Source organism: Aythya fuligula, chromosome 3 (genome assembly GCF_009819795.1).
Source record: "Aythya fuligula isolate bAytFul2 chromosome 3, bAytFul2.pri, whole genome shotgun sequence".
Classification (NCBI taxonomy): Eukaryota; Metazoa; Chordata; class Aves; order Anseriformes; family Anatidae; genus Aythya; species Aythya fuligula.
This window is the reverse complement of record NC_045561.1, coordinates 87,972,151-87,993,587: the sequence shown is the minus strand read 5'-3', so window position 1 is coordinate 87,993,587 and position 21,437 is coordinate 87,972,151. Positions and strand designations below refer to the sequence as shown.

The 21,437-nt window shown below is 38.1% G+C and overlaps 1 protein-coding gene across 1 annotated transcript in view; it reads left to right on the top strand.

Annotated features, from left to right (window-relative positions):
- SMAP1 (small ArfGAP 1) overlaps window positions 1-21,437 on the top strand; it is an 83,159-nt gene that overhangs the window by 32,763 nt on the left and 28,959 nt on the right. Inside the window, exons 5-6 of the mRNA XM_032184099.1 lie at window positions 2,718-2,792; window positions 6,676-6,756. Coding sequence (XP_032039990.1) covers window positions 2,718-2,792; window positions 6,676-6,756 — 156 coding nt within the window. The remainder of the gene's footprint in view (window positions 1-2,717; window positions 2,793-6,675; window positions 6,757-21,437) is intronic.

The window sequence follows — 21,437 nt, the reverse complement described above, 5'->3', positions numbered from 1 at the left end:
CTTGAAGACAGTATCACAGAATCATCTGTGTTGGAAGAGTAGATCAGCTTTTATAATGACTTTGATACTAGTCAAAATTCAGAATCCCAAGATAACAAAATGCCCGTACATTGCAGCATTATTACAGTTCTTAGCCGTGTTTGGTGCTCCTTCTGGTATATGGACGTGACGCAGGGAAACACCTGAGCATCAGCTAGGGGCAAAATAGCTGGCTCTGCCGGGGCTGATGCTGGCTGCTTTGCTCCAGCTCTCATTAAGGCTCCTCTGCAGTCAGTGCCACGCTGGGCTGCTCTTAGCTCAGGAGGGGCTTGTTCAGAGCGAGCTGGGAATGGTAACAGGATGCTGCTGGTCCCTCAAGCATCCATTTGTACCAGTGGCAAGTAATCCTCCAGGCTTCTCTGGTACCCTGACAACTCTACAGCAGACTGCATCCGTCTGTCTTTCAATCCTGTTTCATGTTTAGCTTTATCCAGCCACCCAGTCTGACTCGATGTTTTTTTTAATTCAGATTTCCTTATCTGGTGCAGCATGGTAGATAACAATGTAACATGATGCAGTGATGATAGAAACTGTTAGGCAGCCTGAACTCACACCATTACTTCCACTATATAAATTTAATCAGTTCTATACATTGTAAAGCGTTTTCTTTTAAAAATTATATTCACTCATACACCTTTTGTATTCCTGCTCAGTCAAGTGTTCGCATATGTCAAGTGTGCTTTGAAGAGCCGGTGTTTAGCCTGAAGTGAATGCAGAGCTGTGTGTCTATAAATGCTTCCTCTGGGCATTTCTCAGCTTGTACGTCCTGATCCTATCACAGGACAGACTGCCACTGCTCGTCCCTGTCTAGCTGCTTACAACTTGCATGCCACTTCTCCATTACTTGATAGGCAAAGCTACAATAATTTCAGGCCTTTGTAGGATTATCACATCCCAGGTTAGATGATCCTTTAATTTTTGAAGATGAAATACAGATCGAGAAGAACTATTATAGAAACAGAAATGTGACACAAGCATCTATAGTGCTGATATCCCCCAACACCCAAATGCACTTCTGCTCATCTGGTTCTATGGGGTGAGTAACTGCTACCTGCTGTTCACCTGTGAGAGCAACTGTCAAATTCTCTAAAAGCTGAAGAATTCCAAACAATTTTTTGAAAGCAAAAATTGTACTTTATCTATAGAAACCATACATAAGATGGTATCACGGTTTCACACACTTGCATTTAAGTGAAATGTTGATGAAGAGCATGTTATTAGAGCTCATTGTTTAGGGTATGTACCTACCTATTTTTCTGACACCTTTATATGGCTGCAGCGTGGTGTAATTGGAATAACCAGGATCCCTGTGTTCCTATAGCAACTGAATGCTACGGTGTAGGACTGCTTTCTTGCAGCAGATGTATCCCTAACTCCTTTGATAACCTGAGGATTTTAAAACAGTAAATTCAAAACAGAGGACTCTGTTCCATGTCTCTGTAGGTTAAATCTGGTTTAAAACTGAACGCTTTAAAAAGCTTTGCTGAAACTACACCACCTTCCAGGTTAAGTATAGTTTGAGTTTGTGAAAAAAATGTATATATATACTCTATGAATATCCAGATATATGGGCTATGGCACTGGCAGGATTGTTTGTAGCAAATATGAAGTATGTAGATATAAGATACTTTTATTTAACAACAACAAAAAAGGCACTAAAAGGAAACTGAAAGCTACAGGAAAAAAACACTGTCATCTAAATTGGTTGTTTTGATCCAGCATAATGGCCTGCTCTGCAATAGCTTCATTTACTTCTAAGTTTTCCCTGTAGATAGTTGAGATGATCCAAGACATAGCAGAAGTGTCACCTTTATAGCTCTCAGGATCTACTACCTGTTTGGTAAAGGTAATTCTGTTGCATTTTTGTAGTAAGTGTAACGGAAAGATAATGTTTCCATTAAAGTGATCAACTATGCATAAAGAAACAGAATAGGAAGATGTATGGAAATGCATTTAGAGAAATCCCATTTTCTTGAGCAAACTGCATCGGCTGCATATCAAACTTAAACCTTTTGGACCACTCTGCAAGTCTAGCAGTGCTTATAGCAAATTTATGTACTGGGTCCTAGGAAAGAAGCATCAACTGGCAGGTCTGGCATCCTACCCCTAGGATGCTGCCTTGCATTAAGCTGTTTACTCCTCTGGAGTGCTCTTAGAGGACAGTTAATTACAACTTTAATTACTGAATAACTTCCAGAGTTATTTTGCGTTGTTTTTAATAAAATTACTGAGGCAGTGAACAAGAACAAAGGCACTCTTTCTCCCCCCCCTCCTCTGGGGACAGTATGCCTTCATGCTTCAGGACATTAATATTTCAGGAGTCACGTTAGAAAAAATTGAAAAATGGATGAAACCTAATTATTTCTCGTAGGCCTGTGATACGATCATATCCAGGTTCATTTGCTTACATGCTGTTCTAGTGAACCTCATTAGGAGTCACTCGTTCCTACTTGACAGATCTCCTTTAGAAATTGTACTGAGAAAATTTATGAAGTTAAGTGGAAATACTTTGTTTCTTACTTTTGCTTTTTCTGTGTTGTATGTTTCTTTTTTCTATACTCTCAAAACTATTAAAAGAGAATGAAAATCATGTCTTAGCTGCCTCTGTTCCCCATCCACCCATTTCCCACCTATTCTTGCTTATTTTCCTTCTCATTTCTTTCCTCTATTTTGTACAGATATCCTCTTCTGATACTGCTCAACCTTTGACATCCTCTCCTCTGCAAGCTGCTGCTGAGAAGAGCAAAGCAGAGGTATATTGGGTTTTCTGCTGTAACTCTTGTCAAGTTATCTAATCTGCTCCTTTGCACAAATGTTTGCATTGCTATAGAGTAATTTCAGCGAGCTAACCAGGTAATTTGTATTGTTAGTAATACTTAAGGCATTTAAAGTACTTCTCTCCCCCCTCGCTTCCAGGGCTTGATAAATTAAAAGAACTGATAGAGTGGGACAAAACATATGCATGAGTGATATGTGCTAACGTTTACGTGTCACAATTCAGATTTTACGTGTCAAAATTCAGATTTTGCTCTGGTTTAGTGTCTCAGAGCTGTGTGGAAAAACTTTTTCATTCCAAGCTAATGGGCTTGAGTGACTTTGCCCTTTCTCCTCAGGAATAGTTCTTGATAACTTCTTAATATTAATTGTTTCAGAACCTAAATGATCAGTGCTATTCCAGCCAGTGACTTCAGTCTCCTTGGAGATGAGGGTCATGGAATTAATTCTGTATTTCTGTTAACTTACGTGGTTTTAATATCCCTTCTACTTGGGGTATGTGCGCATGTATTAAAGTTATATTTACTGTGTAGAAGGACCTTTGAATTTTCACACATACCCAGGTAGGGGATGAGATATCATTTGCCTGAAAGTTTGGTAAATGTTACGATTCATAACAATAATGAAATGCATATTTTTAAATGAGATTGCTGGGTTCTTTTGTGTATTTCACTCTAAATTGAGACTGTATACAGTATATGAAAAAAGTTATGATCTAAATGTATATCATGCTTTTTTCTTCTAGACAAAGAAAATGTGACCAGATGTTATAAATGATTTCAGTTCAGCTATATTTGACATTAATTAAAATTTAAGTTAGTGTCATGGACAAGACCACAAGCCTTGGGGAATGTGACATGCTCTTAATGTTGTAGCAGGAATCTCAGCTGCCATTCTGTAACTAAACTCACCTTTCATTTATTAACCTCCTCTCTTGTATTCCAATTTAAAAGTTCCGCTATGTAACTCGTATACCGTGTTGTTGGAAATGAATCTTGGGGAAAAATGAATGATTTTTGCTTAGAATTTAGGACCAGTATAAAGACAATTTCACATTATGATCTTGATAGTGTCTTTTGACTAATTTTGCAAGTAATGAAACACTTGACTTGAAGTTCTGGCATGAATACAGCCTCTGAGAAATGCTTTTATTTAGTCTGAATTCATTTTTATCTAACGGAGCTGAAGCAGAAAGCTTGCATATTGGACTTGTGAAGTGTGAAGATGAAGTTATGGGTTTTTAAGTCCTCAGTGAAAATGTGTTTAGCAAAAATAAAGCCTCTGGGAACTGAGAGAAGTCCTGTGGGCTTTGTGAGGTGTGGAGGTGGAAACACGAGTGTACAGTTTGTCTTCACATCTTCACTATGAAGAACGCAGGAGTTTTATAAAGGCCTTGAGAGGCATTTCTTATTTATATTTGGTCACCTTTATGGAGTGTTTGCCACATGAAGCTTAATGCAAGCTCTCTTCTTTCCTGAAGTCTGAAAAATTAAAATTTTCTGATACTTCTCCCTCTGAAAGTGAAATTTCTCTAACAAAATATATTTTAAAAAATATTAAAGTCAAACTGGAAATCAGGACATCTTGAAGAAGATCATATATAAAAAAAAATTCTCTTCTTTCACTTGACATATTGTAGTAAACTTAAAATACTCTATTTGAAAAGTAAGTACTGCTATGATACTTCCAATAACCTTTTCCAAGAGGAGAAGAAACAAATAGCGTCTAAGACATAAAAGAGCTTCCATAAGGGAGGAGATTAAGTGTACTTAAATTATTCAACTTGAGAAAGCAGCGAGGAAAGGGATAAAAGACTTTTGGAAAAAGAAATCTCTGTTGCTCCAATGGTGTATTTGTGCCCTATACATTATTGCAGTCACAGGATTTGGGGAGTGTTTCGAATGCAAGTTGGTGCTGGAATCAGTAATGCAGCTATGATGGGAAGATTAAGCTTTGTTTGAAAGGCCTGGCTGTGCATTTGCAATCTTACTTCAATAAACCTGCAAATTTCAGGTTATTATGATGGCTTCAACATAAAACCCCGCTCTCAATACTTGTCCCGGTAAGCTTTCTCTTGTACCTGACACTGCCACAGGTGAGGTGCAGTGTTGGCTGGTCCCCTGGTTTGGACTGCATTTTGTGTTCCTAACAGTTCATGTTGCTTGACTGACAGCTGCCTGTGCTTCAGGTTGGTTTATGTGGTAGTCTCGCTTTTCAGGGTCAGAGATTAAGTTAATACAAGATTAAATAATACACAGGGGTTACTTGGGTCTTGAGAAACCTCTGTTGAATAACCTCAATCCATCTGGTAAACACAGTGAAGCTTTTGAAAGCATTTTTGAAGCATTACTTGAAGCTGTGAAGAAAGAGTGTTCTTGGAGTTCCTTAAAACAAAAATTCTGGTATCAGAGCTGTTTATAGGGAACACCATTGGTGAATGCCACCCATATGGAGCTCCATTCACTGCAGTGAATGTATAGCTTGACGCAATAGTTTGAAGGCTGCATTACACTTGAAAGTTTCCTGGTAACATCCTTGATCTGAGCCCTGGGGAGGCAGCAAACTGCTCCGTGGAGAGGGTCTGGCCTGCAGATGGGAGCCTCCAGTCCCTTGAGGATGGAGTCGTCTACAGCTACAACCCTCTGTCATTTCTTCACGGTGCCGGTCTTGGTGCTGTGCTTGCTGTGAGGCCTTGGCTGATCTGACCATGGAGGGAGAGTTTGCATGGATGTCTGTTCTTCCTTCTTTGCACATTCCTCCTCTGCCACTCCCAGAACCTTGCACCTCTTCGGTAGTGGAAACTGAGCAGGCAGACAGCTCCTCTTCCAGCTCCATGTGGTAACTTGCTTCCACTCTTTCATGTCCCTCAAGGTGCTGCCTTGCTCCTGATGCAGATCAGATGCCAGGTTGGCACGTGCATACCTGAGAAAGCAGAGCATGGCTCCATTCATCTATCACCTTTTCAGATTCCCAGGTGCTTCCCCGTCTCCCCAGCTCTTCCTGAATCTTGGCCACCAGGCAGGGCAATCCATCTGCCCAAGCACACCTCTTGTGTGCCCTCACCCTCCACCTCAGGGAGCAGCGCCAGGCCCTCCCCACAGCCCCAGAGCTGGGTGGTCAGCACACGGCGACTGCTGCCACCACCATTAGAAGTGACGATGTCCTGCTGTTTTGAACCAAGATTGCAAGATTTATAAAAACCTACTTACTTGTACCTTTTGATATTTTTTTTTCAATATTTCTGAAGCAGAAATTCAAGGCAGATTCTGATTTATGAAATTATGGATGATGCAAGGAAAGTAATTCCTCTGATGCTAAGAATCGTTGGTACTAGTCAAGGATGGCACACCTGGTTCTTTCTCTTCTTTGCACGGGACATCACTATTAGTGAGTAGTAAGGGGTAGTTGCAAAAACAAAGTTATTGTGGAAAGACTTCTTTACTAGGTTATGTAGGGTGGCTAAATCAGGTAAAAAGGAAGAAGCAAGCTTTAGTAAGTTTTGTTTGTTTTTGTGACTATGTGGCCTTTCCTGAATGGTTTTCTGTGGGCAGCTAGAAATGTTTTTTCTTTTTAGATCTCCTTGGCTCAGGAAAAAGCAACACTGATACTTTTACTTTCTGCTTATACACAAGAAGAAATGCAAATAAGAAGGCAATATAGTATTTTCTTAAATTTGGAAAAAAAAAAAAACCACGGATTTTTTGGTAGTACTATTTGAACAAAAGATACTTCTGGAAGCAGAACAGATAAAAGCATAGCCTCTGTATTTGAAAGGGACTAGCTGAAGATTTTTCTGTATTCAGTATGTTTGCGAATGTATTGTTATTGAGTACTAGCAAAATGCTTTTATTCATTTTTCAGAAGGAAAAAGAAAAGAAGAAAGAAGAGAAAAAGAGAGAGAAAGAATCAGAAAAAACATCAAAACAAGTAGCAATTGAAAAGGTAAGAATATTTTTCCCAGTTTCTTAAAAATTACACGTAGTGTTAGATGTGTGAGGACTTGAAAAAATGAAATTTTTAGTTGCAGAGGAAATAATGTATATACACATGCGCACACATGAATAGTTACCTCGATAACCACATGAATGGTGTACTTAATGTTTGTACTTCTGCTTGCGTACAGACGTTGGTTGACCATTTGATGAGGAATGTGTTTGGTGGAGCAGGGAAGTGAGTTAGGATTTGTTAAGATTTAAGCTCAGATGATTCAGGTTTTCAACATGTGCCATTAACATTCTTACATAGAAAATTTGCAGCTTTATTGAGCACAGTGTGATCATTTAATGCTGTCTTTCTTAAATGAATCATTTTGAACAGGTGTATAATTATAAAATTGAATTACTAACTTCAATCTAGGTAACTTGAAAGCATTCGACAAAATGTGACAGACAAACCAGCTTAAGCTGCTTTTTTCAGCAACTATATTAAAGCGTAACGAGCAGTTTTAGCAACATAGGTACATTTAAAATTTCATGTGCACTGATGTACACTGCTTGTAGAGTTAATATTAACAGAAATGGAAGGGATAATTTAAGTATTAGATAGAACAATTTCTTCTGAGACAAATGTCCTCTCACCAATTAGGTGACTCCATTAGTATGTTCGTATCTGCTGCGTAGTCCACAGAACACAGTGGGGACTCCCATTTGTCAGTTAATTTGCCAGTAGTGCTGTGTTACAACTATGAAAAATGTGTATTCATAAATCATAATTGTGGGTATATTTCTAGTTCAGTTTTTATTTTGTTTATTAATTTTCTACATATTTTATATTTATTTTGCATAACCAAAAATAAGTACAAAAATATACGCATCTGTGGATGAGGAAAAAACCCTCCCCAATTTAAATATCTTTTTTTCTGGAATTGGAAAGCAGTTTTGGAACAACAAAGCAAGTTTGTTATGACAGCATGAGTCTTCAGTGAGCTAGTGGGAAAGGATGTCCTTACACATATGTTAGGAGGTCAAAGCATGTTTAAGGGTGGTAATACAAATATTAAAATTATTATTTTTTGAAATTTTGTAGAAGTACAGGCTTTTTGCATCCAGCCAAATTAAGTGTTTTATTCTCGTGATTAGAACAACGTTGTTCAGTTGTATGGGCTAAAAATATTGCTGTGGTTTCTAAGTGTTAACTTTTTAAAGTCTAGAGGTCTAGTGTTGGTTGTGGGGAGGGAGAAGTTGCTTTTGCAAGGGACCCTTAACCATGGGTAATCACATGGCAAGATTTAAGTGAGAAGAAAGAACAGCAGTGCACAGTTAGAGCAGAGGGGCTTCCCTTACACTTGACATAAAGCCCAAATCAAATGCTACTGACAAGATTTATATTAACATGATTAGATATCCATGATCACGTCCCAATGTCATTAATGTCTACTGTCATTAGGTTACCAGTTTAATGATTAAGCAAGAAAAAGACGTATTTTGATTTTAAATGCTTGTGCTACAAAACGTGGCATTTTGTAAATACATCTGCATTAGGTAATAGTGCTGTTGTAGCAGCTGCAAAGTGTTTGAGCATGCAGTGCATTTTATTTCATTATTAATGCAACAGCACTGGTTGCTCAAATGAAACTCATCTATGTGTCTGTTTGATTTAAAAGATTCTTTAAGCTGGGGCTTTTCAAGGCTTTTAAGGATCACTCAAAATACACTATTTTTAGATACCACCTGTAAATGTTACTTTAAAATTGCAGTCAGTTTCTAGAATCCAAGGGAAAGAGACCTATATTGAATGTTTGTGTTTCCATTGGAAAGTGGTGTGGTGAGATAGAGGATCAGAAGGTTTTTATTTATGTGTATAGAGTCATACATCGCTGTTTTTTTTCATGATTCAGCTTCAGGAGATCATAAACAATAATATTCTTCTTAGTTTGACTAATAATGATGGACTTTGTGTCCAGTTAAGACTGACTGCAGGGTATCTTAAATGTTGCGTGTTGAATCAGTAGGAGGAGGATGGAGTCTTGACCACAGTGTATTCCCAGCAACCACCACAAGCAGCAGATGGCAATTTATCCCAGTTCCGAGCTTTCTGAAGAGGAAACAACTTAAGAATTCTTTGGGCACTTCCTATGTGCAGTCACTGGTCACCTTCATCAGGCATTGTATACCAAGTGTAGACATTCCAGGCTTGAAAAGTCAATAAAGTAAAAGCATGCAACCAAGCAATTGTCAGTTTTACAGGAATTTTGTTGATTAAGATGATTCAAGCAGTGTTTTAGCCATCCTACAGAAGAATCAATGAAGACTAGGGGGGAGGAGGAGGCTTTAAGCTAGCAAAAAGTTGGAAATGAAACTATTAAGAAAACTTCAGATAGCTTTCCAAAAGTGATGTACCTCTATGAGCCTTAAGTTCCTAGTGTCATTTTTGTATCTTATACTGAATTCAAATTTGTTAGCTTTGGAAATGAGTTTTAAAACAAATGAAAAAAAAGCAAAATGTTGACATTCAGTGCTTATGTTCTGGTCTCTGCGTCAAGGAACCAACTGATCTGCTCCTGTGGTTGCATATAAGAGCTTTTCACTGGTGACTAACTGATCTTTAGTCTTTCACAAGCTGAGTATCCAGCCCTGTTTCTCTTGCATTTTCACATACTGCTGAATGCTTATAACATGGGTTTAGTAAACAGCATTATTTCAGTATTGTATTACTGTGTCAGGTAATTAGCAATTTCTTCAAGGTCCAAACGAGATCTTCTGCAGAACAGTGAGTAGCAAGGATACTTGGTTCTGACTCGATTTTTCTGGGCCGTTCCATTTTCTGTGACAAAACGGCTGGGTAATTTCTATTTTAACAGGCTCTTGTTATGTCAGCTGCAGAATGAGTCTAGCCCAGTGGTTAGTGGTTTATTGGGAATAGCCAACACTGTGGTGTTCCACATCAGATCCTGCAGTTTCTAAAAACTGGTGATGTTGCCAAGCTACTGGCAGTTGTAATGATTTATTTTCAGTCTAATTGAGATCTACCTCATGAAATCTTACTATGGAATAGTAATGTTGTCAGCCTTGCTGTTATTAATTATAGCTTCTGGTGCTTCATAAAGCCTGGTCTAGTGGTCTGAAGGTTTTTCGTGTTGGTAATAGGCTGATAGCAGTCAGAAAAGACAGGGAGTTAGCTTTCCTCCGACGTGCTCATTTGATCCTCTAGTACTGCATGCTTGTTGGTCATGGGTCTCAGTTGATAAAACTGTTCTTATTCCTATATAAAAAACTTCTTGTAACCAGTAGATATCAAAGTTTATACTGAAAGCTTCATTGATTCAGCAGTAGTTTGTGTCTTTCTAAAGATGATGTTTAAGACTTGCTAAAATATAACTAACCTATCAATACAAACTACAGTGTTCAGTGTCAACGCTCTTCAGTTTCTCCAGGAAAACTGAATAATAAATGGAATACTAGACGATCAGCATACATGAGGTTATACACTAACCTATCATGTCAGGAAATTAGAATTTTATCTTTGCTTTCAGAATTTCTAATATGGGCCAAATATTTCAATTAGGGCTGGTATGGTAATCTGTCTGGATTCCAATTTGTGTTTTAAATTACAGTAAGTTAATCAGTAAAATGACTATTTCTGGGATGTCAAAATTGTACTCTGAGGGGTTAATTGCCTTTGTTAGATCATCTCTGCAAAGGTTTGAAAAACAATTTTTTGGGGCGTTGCTACTTGGACAGTTAAAATCCAATTATTGGCACACCTCGGGAAGATGAAAGTAAAGTCTGGGTGAATGTTAGTCCTTTTAGACTTCTCTTTGGCTTTAAGAGGGTGCTTTCCAAGAACAAATCATGCTAATTTTCAATGAAATATTATTTCCATGGTTTGAGCTAGAGCTTCTCGTAACACAGAAGACTGGCATGCAGTTTTAAATGGGAAGTTAAGTGACTTGAAGGCCTCATGGGCTCTAACTATTGGCAGATCGTATTGGCAGTCAGAGGAGACGGGTGCTACTTTGCCAGCACACTCCTTTCACAAATTCATATCCGGATTTTAAATAAAGCAGTTCCAAAATTAAAGGGAAGTAATATCTCTGTATAAGGGTGGGCAGAGAACTGGAGCATGAGGAATGAAGCTCTTGAATTTCTAACTTTAATAAGGAACGGGAAATAAAATCTCTCGTTTTGTGTGAAATTGCAAACTTCCTTGAACACGATAAATAACCACCTAGTAAGTATAAAGGGACATATTTCAGGAGTAAGGGACTACTGAACGAATACTCTTCAGAAATCTGGCAGCTTATTCTGGGAGCGGTTGACCTAATGAGGCCTGGACTCTCTGGGGATATCTCGTATCCTCTTTTCCTTTCATTCACTGCCAGCTGATTCTGCTCAGAATAAGCAAGATGATGCTTTAAGGATAAAAGCAGAACTACTTGTCACGTTACTCGCTCAGTATTCAGGAACTCACATTTGTAGTGTCTCCCAGCAAGGTCTTCAGGCATTCATCAATTTTCAGCTTAAAGTCTTCCATTAATGTCTTTTCTGAAGCCGGCAGGGACCAAATTCTGCCATCTCCAGCACTCCGACACCACTCTTTCAGTGAATGCCCTTGTCTCTCAGAAACCCAGGGTTCTTCTTCCCCCTCTCCTTGTGCCATTTCCACAGTTACAGACTTCAAGTTGCCTTTTTTTCCTCATGCTTTAAATAACCTTACCTTTACAGCTGCTTTGAGAAAAGATTGTAAGAAAACTGCTGGAACAATCACTATGCAGTTCTCCTTGACGTGAAAACCGCGGACTGAGCACGTGGAGCTGAGGTGTCCAGCCAAAGCCCAGCTTGTTTGCGAGCAACAGAAATGCCAATATAAATAGCAATATAAAATGTCTTGAATTGCAAGAAAAAATAAATGGGGCTACTCATGTGTTTCCTAATGTTTCTTAAGGGCCAACAGCAAGAGTAATAGCACAAGAGAGACTGTCATGCACGGAAGGAAATTTTTAGATGTTTTGTAAACGCAATTATTACTAAGATTTTGAATTAGCTGAAAAAAATCTGATGTATTAAGAGCCAGTTTGTGAAGGGAGAGGGAAGAAAGTCTGTAGTCTGCCACTAGTCCTATGTATTCCACTGATGGTAACACAGGAAAATTTTTAATTTCTTTGAGAAAAACCAGCTAAGCTTTCAGTAGTCATCTTTCAAGCTTCATCATCCTGCCCACCCTTTCATCAGCTGCTGAGTAGCTTTCCTTTCTTATTAATTAGTCCATTGCACAGTCAAAGCAGGTGAACTTTCCTAAATGAGCCACCACTTTTAGTTTTCCTTTTATGCCAAAGCTGATTGAACTAGTTCTTAGTTGGGGAGCAAAACACTGAACTCCTTTTTATTTCTAGCATTTCTACTGAGGACTTCTTCATCCTCAGGAAATTGAATGTGTTCATTTTAGTCATTTGGTAACTTTGAGAAGAATACCTAGCCTAAGTATTCGACTACTGTGTAAGGGAGCTACCAAAGCCTCAATAGTAGTTTTTGGAAGTAAAACTTAAACTGTGTGTTCCTTTTGTGTAGAGCCTCCACTTGTAGCCCAAAGGAGCACTTGAGGTAAGTTCATGCTGCTGCTTCAAGCAGTGTGCACCCCATCCATCTCGTACCTGTTCCACTGAAAGGAGGGATGGGGTACAGTGCAACCTGGTCATTAAGGCTGCACAGAATGGAGCCAGGAAGTTGGTGTTTGGGGATAATCAAATGGAATCTGATCTCTGCAGAATCGACAGGAAACTCTTCGTCATTTGGCAGGACTTCTAATAAGTGAGGCCTATTAAGGATACAATACTTCGTTTAGTAAAGGTACTTGTGTTGCACAATGCTTCATTTAGAACAGAACTTGGATTGAGTTTTATGAATGAGACTTCCTGAATATCGCAGTGACTAAGACCATTCTATTTTTTTGTTCCAAAACATACATTATATATCCACCTGCAGTACAAATTCAGACAAAAATAAGCATAACCAGGCATGATGCTTTCAAGTTCAAGCACTTCCAAAGTAAGGAAGAGAGAGTCCATGTAACTAGAATGTTCAGATTTTTGTAGGTTTCAACTTTTTTAGAGATTTAATTTTTAAATTAAATGAAGGAAATCTGATGTATTTGTGTGCTAGCAATCCAGAACTTAGCCAGTAGTGATCTGGAAAACCATCCCCAAAATTACAAAGTTCAGTGAAGCCCATGGCACTGAGTGATTTCTAAGTGCTTGGATTCAGCACAGTATAGCTCTTTATGGTGTTTATTTTAAAGACTTTGCATCAGTCGAAGGCTTTCATGATAACATTGTGATGATTTCTCTGTAAAATACTGCATATTAAGGGTTGTAATCTATTTTTGTGTTCACCAACTACTTGTGCTTTTGCAAACTAATAATGATATTCACAGTTAAGTTTTTCATTCTCATGAACATATCAGGATGAATGTTTCTAAAGGACTGCAGCAGTTAACTTGATTAATTGAAGTACTGTTTGACACTGAGTGTAATTTGCTTTATTATAGCGCATTTTGAGTTTGAAATTGGCTCTTGTGTATAGAGTTGAGATAAGTGACAGGAATGGGTAAGTTAGAGGCTGTCTTTTAGTGGCAGTCAATCAAATTCTATTTTTTCCTCCCCAAGCTGAGGACTAAATTGCCAGTTTAATCTCAATAGTAAGAGTAAGCTGCTGCCTCTGTCCAGGTAGGACCAACTTGCACCAGGTGGCCAGTGTTACGGTGGTACTGACAAGTTTATTTGCACTTTAAAAGTTCTTGCAAACCCCTGAAGTAGAATTGGGGGCATATATTAGCAGCTTTTCCACTTCATATGGCACAAATGGTGTCAAATATTCTTTCACTGAAGAGGAAGAACATATTGTTGTTGTTTGTGTTGTCCCCTCACCCTCCAAAGACAGGTAAAACTCCCACAAAAACCAATCCATCCATGCAAGTGAGGCAAGAGGAGTATTAGTCCCCATTGGCTGGAAGAAGGAAAACTTGTTAAAATTTTTGTCTCCACTTAAACACCAGTTTGATGGAGGTGGTGTACTTAGGTGTTTACTTTTAAGCTGTAGGAGTATCTTTGACTTGATGGATATTGACACGAACAATAAAATGTAACTACAGAATTAAATCATTGATATTGTAAATGTTTTCTTGATTATATGATTGATGAGATCTGCTAAATCACTTGAACTTGATTCATGTTAATAAATAGGTTTTGCACTATGAAATAAACAGGTTTTGCACTATGACTGTCTAGTCTGTTTTATATACATAGTGCTTGTCTCAAAATTCAAACAAAGTAGATTTGATTTAAAGCTCAGGAGTCAGGAGTAAGTGGTAAGACATAGGACAACCTGTTTCCCTTCCTCCTACTTCCACAGAGGGTGAAGAGTTTTCAGGCTTGTTCTGTTTTCTATGCTTGCTCTGCATTTTATGGACTATGCAGACTGGTTTTATATTTCTAATCATACCTTTCCAGTGTTTTGGAAGAGAACGGATTATTTTTGAGTTGTTCTGTTGCTTCTGATGAATGGTTTACAACACGATTCTTCTTCCCAAAGCTGTGCAATTCATTTTTTGTGCAGGGAACAAAGGATTACTCGTGTTTAAGGACTGCTTTGAAAAATAGTCTTTATTTCACAGAAGTAATCCGTCATGGGTATTATTATTTATTAGAGTTGTAGACAAAGATATTAAGAAATAAATATTGTAGGTTGAAGCAATTGAAAGAGAGCCTTGTTTTGTCATATAGGGGATGAGAGAGGAAGGACATTTGTTTTTTTTAGTTCTAGAAAAAGAGCCACAGGAAGGGTATCACATGTTTTCTCTTCAGTGCAGTGTGCTTTCTCTGCATCTGCTTGATTCTCTCAACTCTGCTCCGTGGCATAACAGTGTTTTCACGTTATTATTTCTAAATAAATGGAATCTTAAAGCTATGAAAACGAGCTTGGGTTTGGGCCACTTTGGTTAAATTTGCCTTTGTTTAATTTCTTAAACTATTTTTAACCAAAAGGTATTCTTAAGTATGCTTCGTTTTAGTTGATCCTCAGTTGTTTTTCCTGCATATGGAGTCAAAACCTAAAACAGGCCTGGGTTTTGGGTTGACAATACATATTAACAGATGGCATTTTCAGGTTTCTCCTGCTTGCTTGTGATAAGCTTCATCTTTTTTCTGTACGACCTTGAGACAGTTAGGAAGGCAACTCACACAGAATTGCTGGAATATGTTAGACTGCAACTTTCACTTTCATGCATTGATTTTTAAATTGGAATAAGTGCTGAGGTACATTAGTTCTACTTTTAGTCTGTTGACATGATTTTACTTACAAATTTACATATACTTACATATATTTAACAAAAAGAAAATGTGCACTTAAATTAGCTTGAACTAAATCAGCCTTATTTGCAGATGGACATTATCTTTAGATTAAAAACATCTGTATGACCAAGTCTTACACATTTTGAGGCATATGAACCGTAGCAGCATGCATGATTGAAAGTGCAAATATGCAATCTCATGTAAAGCATATTATAAAAATTACAGTACTAGTTAAATTGTGTACAATCAATCACATGCAAAAACAAGTATGATGCTTTTACAGAAGTGGTACTGACACGCAAAATTGAATATAAGGAAGAGTAAGGATGGGATGAGATAGGAAGTTGAGAACAGGGAAAATAAATTGAATTTAAAGAATGTTGCTCAAAATAATAACCTTACCTTGTTTTGTATAATAAGCTTCCTTTGTTTTTCTAATATAATACAAATATTGGATCATGAGCAAAGCAGCAAAGTGCCTTTATGTTCGTTTTCATTTTACTGTGCTTAGGCTAGAAGAACGTGCTTAAAATCCTTGGGAGGATCCATACTACAGTGTAAGGCATAGACAGGGCCTTGAGATGGGACAACTGGGTAGCAGGAAGAGCTGTCAGATGTGTAAATCTTTCTTAAGAGTAAAGATGGTAACCCATTTTTTATAAAAATAATTTTAGATGCCACTGGCAATGTTAACAGCTCCAATGTAACCTTTAGCTTTTAGTATTTTCTTTTTTTAAATAGTGTGTTGTAAGTTTTCAATAAGAAGTTAACAGGCATTGTCGTGAAATTTTCAGAGCCTTTCAGTTTAGGTTAACAGTTGACGTAGGTATTGATTGTGCAGCTTTTTATTAAAAGGCAAGAAGGCTATTCACACTGAATTTACTATGTTTTGGTAGTTGCTTGTGACACTAGAACAATTGCATAAAAATCTTTATGGCTCTGGCATTAATCCTGTTACCTAATTATGTCTTCACACTCTTTCCTCAAAGGTATTTGGAAGATACCGCTCTAGCTGTGATAGGGATATAAGCAAGACAAGGTAGAGAGCAGGATCTTCTAATCCAAACTATCTCCCAGCTTGAGGATATTGTAGTTCATCCTGCAGACTTGGCTGCTAGGCAAATAGTGCATTTTATACTGTGGAGTAGCGTGGGTAACTTCTGCTCAAGATAACCTATGGATTTTGTCTTACGTACTTAAATCCTCAGTTTACACAGTCCGTACATACCAAATATCCTTTGCCTTCAGTTAGAAACAGACTAACCCAGTGGTGTAGAAGAAATTGATTTGGTTGCATCTGAGCATAAATATTGAAATGGCTGCACAAATAAGCAAATCGGAGTCTTGTAACATCGCTTTGAAGGGTCAGTTGTAAAAGCTCAGAATCCCTTGAAGCTATGAATCTAAAGTTTCAGTGATCCTGACATTTAGTAGGGATGCTTTAAAACAATTCATTTTCAGAACACACAAATTTCATACAGGTTCATATTATTTAAGCTGGAGGAATAAAAGCAAAAAGAAGTTTGACCCATTTGCAGTACAGATGTAGACTGCGAGGCTGGATTGCAGTTTAGCAGGTGTTAAAAAAATTACAGTTATATGAAGGGCGAAGAGAAAGAAAATAGAGTTTACTCAAGTAGAGCGAAATCCATTTTGGTATTGATTGTGATAGGTTAAAATTAGCTTCTAAAATAATTGTTTCAAAGTGGTTAAATTTGAAATGGGAGCAAAACTGAGGGAAAAAAATGCAGGAAAAACTAGTACATTGTCATAGACATGAAAAGTTAATGATGCTTAAATATTTATTAAACAGTTCTTATGGGATGCAGAGAGAAAAGAATGTGGGGATTGGGCAGAGGGGATTGGGATTGTGAAAAGTTAATTATGCAATTAACATGCAATTAGGTGACAGGTTAATTATGCAATTAGGTGACAGACCAAAAGCAGAGAAATGAAGGCATCAAGGTGGGTGAGGGTGGATCAAGCATGAGGATACGCAGGGAGAAAGGGATATAACGGGCTACTCACATGCATGCAGGTTCGATGCAGGTTGTTGGGCGCTGTGCTCATCAGAGCAGACAAGCAGGATTGAGGATCACTGCAGGCTACCCTGTGTTTGTATCAACTTCTGTTTGCAACCATGACATTCCTTCTTCCATACCTGTGTGAACACTAGCACACCTCAAGTTGGACTACCAGACAAGTAGGATAAGAGGTTAGTGTTGGACACAAGAAAGGCTTCAGGTCAGAGGACCTTAAGGTCAGCAACTGGAGACACTCGGCATGCTCACACAGGCAGGTGTGTAAGAGCTAGCAAACCTCAAGCTGAGTTAGCCAGTGAGCAGGAAAACAGCATCTGGAAAGACCCAAGGCCTGAGCTGGGGACTGGCTGCAGGTGTAGGGTCCTGATGCCAGATGAACTTCAGTTCCATGCAAAAAGCATTTTTTCAGCAGAAGAACACTTCTGTTGTGGTCAAGGAAAAGAATGCAAACCACAAATAGGGATAGAAAGCAAGGTTCCTATTAGATTGCTTTTTAATTATGAGTTCAGTCAAGTGCCATGCCCACAACAGCTTACTCTTGTCTGGAGGTCTGTAAACAAGGAATTACACATCCATCCATCTATCTATCTATCTATCTATCTATCTATCTATCTATCTATTCAGATACACTGATGTTGTATCATGTATGGCTAAAGATTTTTAGAAGGAAAGTTATTAAAAAAAAGGAATGGAAAAACAGTTGAATCCTTTCTAGGATACATTTACAAAACTCAGTACAGTGCCACATGGTTATGAATGAGCTGAGGAACTGGAGCTCATACAGCTGTATTCCCGTAATATTGTCCAGGCTAATTATACAGGCTCTGTATAAACAGAGTCGAAATACTTTTTAACAGAGTTCGTGTAACCAGAATGTGGTTCTAAAGCTGAAGGCATATTTAAAACAGCTTATAGAAATGCAAGGCACGTGTATTGCATTTCACAGCTTGCAAACTGAGGTGCATTAAAACACTCCCACTCTAATCTGATTTATAGATGCTGTAATGGGACACTGGATCAACCCCAGCTTTATGACAGATCTGTCCAGATTTTCTGCTTTAAAATGACTTATCAAAGATTTAAGAACAGGTTTTATTGGATTAAAAGTAGAATGCTTTAGCTTTATCTAACTAATTTTCATGACCAGATTAAGAAAAAACAGGAAAAGGGTTGATAAACAGCTTTTCCTAGTGCTTTACACATCCTTGTAAGTGGGTCCTCAATTCTAGGTTCAAATGCAGTCATTTCAAAGATTGTGAGCTGCAGCAAACTCTGCTCACATCCTGAACCCCAGAATCCCTATAAAACTGTTTCCTTACCCCCAGAATCCCTGTAAAACTGCTACCTCTGCATGCAGGCTATGGGTCTCTCCTTCTCAGCAGTCTTGCCATCCCTCCCTCTTCAGCTTCCTACTCCTTGTGACTGTAACCTAGTGAACATGCAGTCTTTCGATGCTTTTCTTCAAACTCTTGGGAGAAAGAACTTGTCCCCTTGTCTCAGACCCTATTGTGGACTTGTCACCTCGAAAACGAATGCATACAATTAGTGCACCAAATGCGGGTTAAATCTTTTTAATAAGTAAATCTTGTACTTGCCCTTGAAATTCTTGTGTTCAATCTTAGATGTTTTGCCTGATGTAGTCTCAGCAATAAGTATAAAAACCAGACATCTTCATTTTAAGAAATGATGCTTCTACATTGCTTGTGTTACTTTGAACAAGGCTAAAAGGGCCTCTCGGAGCATCTGATGCAGGTACTAGAAAGGAGCTCAGTATGAGACATGAAAGGTTTTAAGCTTTCTTGGAATACATCGACTGAAGTAAATGAGACCTGAGCTAACATTTTATGTTCTGTTAAAATGGCAGCACCGGGTGGTCAAGAAGTGATAACAAAAGAATAGTCTAATCCACTTCATAGATATTAATAACCTCTTAGCCTTGATAAACCTATATTAATGGGACAAGATTAAGGTGCAGCTGTCTGATAGCTCCGCCACAAAGATTTTCATTCAGGTGACTGAAGATGCAGTGCATTGTACGTTATCTTCTGCTAGGGCTGTCCTGGTTTGACTCCAGCAGGCAGCTCAGCACCACACAGCCGCTCGCTCGCTCCCCCCACAGTGGGATGGGGGAGAGAATCGGAAAGGTAAAAGTGAGAAAACTTGTGGATTGAGATAAAGATGGCTTAAAGAAAAAGCTGTGCTCACAAGCAGAGCAAAACAACGAATTCATTCACTTTTTCCCATCAGCAGGCAGGGGTGCAGCTGCTGCCAGGACAGCAGGGTTCATCACGGGTAGTGGTTCCTTGGGAAGACGAATGCCATCATTCTGAACGTCCCCCCTCTTCCTCCTCTCTTCCCCCAGCTGTTATTGCTGAGCATGACACCATCTGGTGTGGGATATCCCTTTGGCCAGCCTGGGCCAGCTGCCCTGACCGTGTCCCTTCTTGGCTCTGTGCAAGCACTGCTCTGCAACAACTAAAATACCCATGTGTTATCAAATTATTTTAACCAAAAATCCAAAACACAGCACCGTACCAGCTACTAGGAAGAAAAATAATTCTTTCCCAGCCAAAAGCTGGGCAAGTACTTGCCCTACACTGTGAAAAATTAACAAAATCCAAATACTCGGGTTTACAAAATGGAAACTTAGATCAAGGACAACTTAAAAAAGTTTTCCTTCAGACTGAATGGCCTACAAGTGTGCAGATTCCAACTAAAAAAAAAAAAAAAGTGTTTCAGTTTTGTTGGTTTCCTTGATACAAACACTCTAAATTAAATTACCTACATCAGCATGAGTAGTTCAGTGTCCAAGAGTGATTCATTAGAATAATCGCAATAGACTCATAAATAATAAAATCAGGACTTCTCCTTGGAGTAACTGTTAGTTTGAGGCAGTTCTTCTTTAAAGAAGAGTTGCAGCTTTTTGTTTGGTTGACATGCAGTGGTTTTTCTCTTGATTAGAAACGCGTCAGAGTTTACATGCTGAGACATTGCAATCTGTACAACTTCAGAGTGATACCATTGTAGTGTCTCTTGTGCTTCAATGCAGTATACTTGTTTTCTGGCTCTTTTTTATTATTATTATTATTTTTTTTCAATTTAGTCAAAATGGAAGTTCATTTATTAAAGGTATCCTAAGTTTTTGATCTGTCATTCTCGTTGAATTTCATCTTATATAGTTACAAGTCTGAGAAAAATCCTGATAACTTACAGGAAGGTAAACAGAACAACACCTTTCATTTTTGACTTGATTTAAATTTAGTATTATGGAGGAATTTAGTTTTTACTTATTTCCTTGTACAAAAAGTACAAAAGCTGTAAAATGTCCTTTAAAAATTCTGGGACTTCTGTGAGTGATGCTTTAAATAGATACTGGCCAAACTAACTTGTATAGTGAAAGTATATAAGCTGTCAGAAAAATCCCACCTGCTGAAAGCTTATAGTAAATGACTAACATTATTTTCTCATATCGAAATTCTCAAATGTTTATGCTGTCTTCAAAAGTTTTATTGCAAGCAGGTAATGAAGAAGGAAGGAATCCAATTACTTTATGCACAAGGCATGAAGTTCCTACCTAATAAAGAGCAAAGGAGGACTTTTGTTCAGTAAGCATAGAGGCATCTATAAGCTCTAGTGAGTAAACTGGAAATTGCTTTTAAGTAGGTTAGGAGTGATTTTCACTAAATTATTTGATGGATCTTCGGCTTTCATAAACCCTCATGTAGCTAAGGTAGAGTACAGGAATAAATGCCTGAGTGGGTCTGATGTATATGAAACAAACTAAATTCTAGATTCATGTGAATTTTTCATTGAAGCATGAAATTGAGGAAAATGTTCAGAGAGGTTTCTTGTGTGTATAATGTTTAAGTATGAAAATAGGAGCAGATAACTGGACTGGACAGCTGATGGATCAATCTTTGACAGTGATTGATTCCTTGCTTCAAAGGAGGAGAAGAGGGATTTACAGTAGTAACTTCTGACTGCTTGTACTTTAAACTTTTTCTACTTCAGAGCTACTAGTCACGTGGCTTATGTCTTACCATGTATGCTACCCCTCGCAATACTTCTTAGCTAAAGTAAATGAGAGTAAGGTAACTTTTAATCCTAAATGCTGCTGTTGAAACTAAATTATTTGCATGAATATCTTGTGGTAGTGAATTCAGCAAAACTTCCATTTGTTTTTTGAAGTGTTTTTTCAGTTTTACATTTCTGTTGGGTGTCACTTCCTTTCTAGAGCTGTTGAACCCTTAAAAATTGTACATACAAAGTAATTGTCATGAAGTTACAGAAGCAGAAAA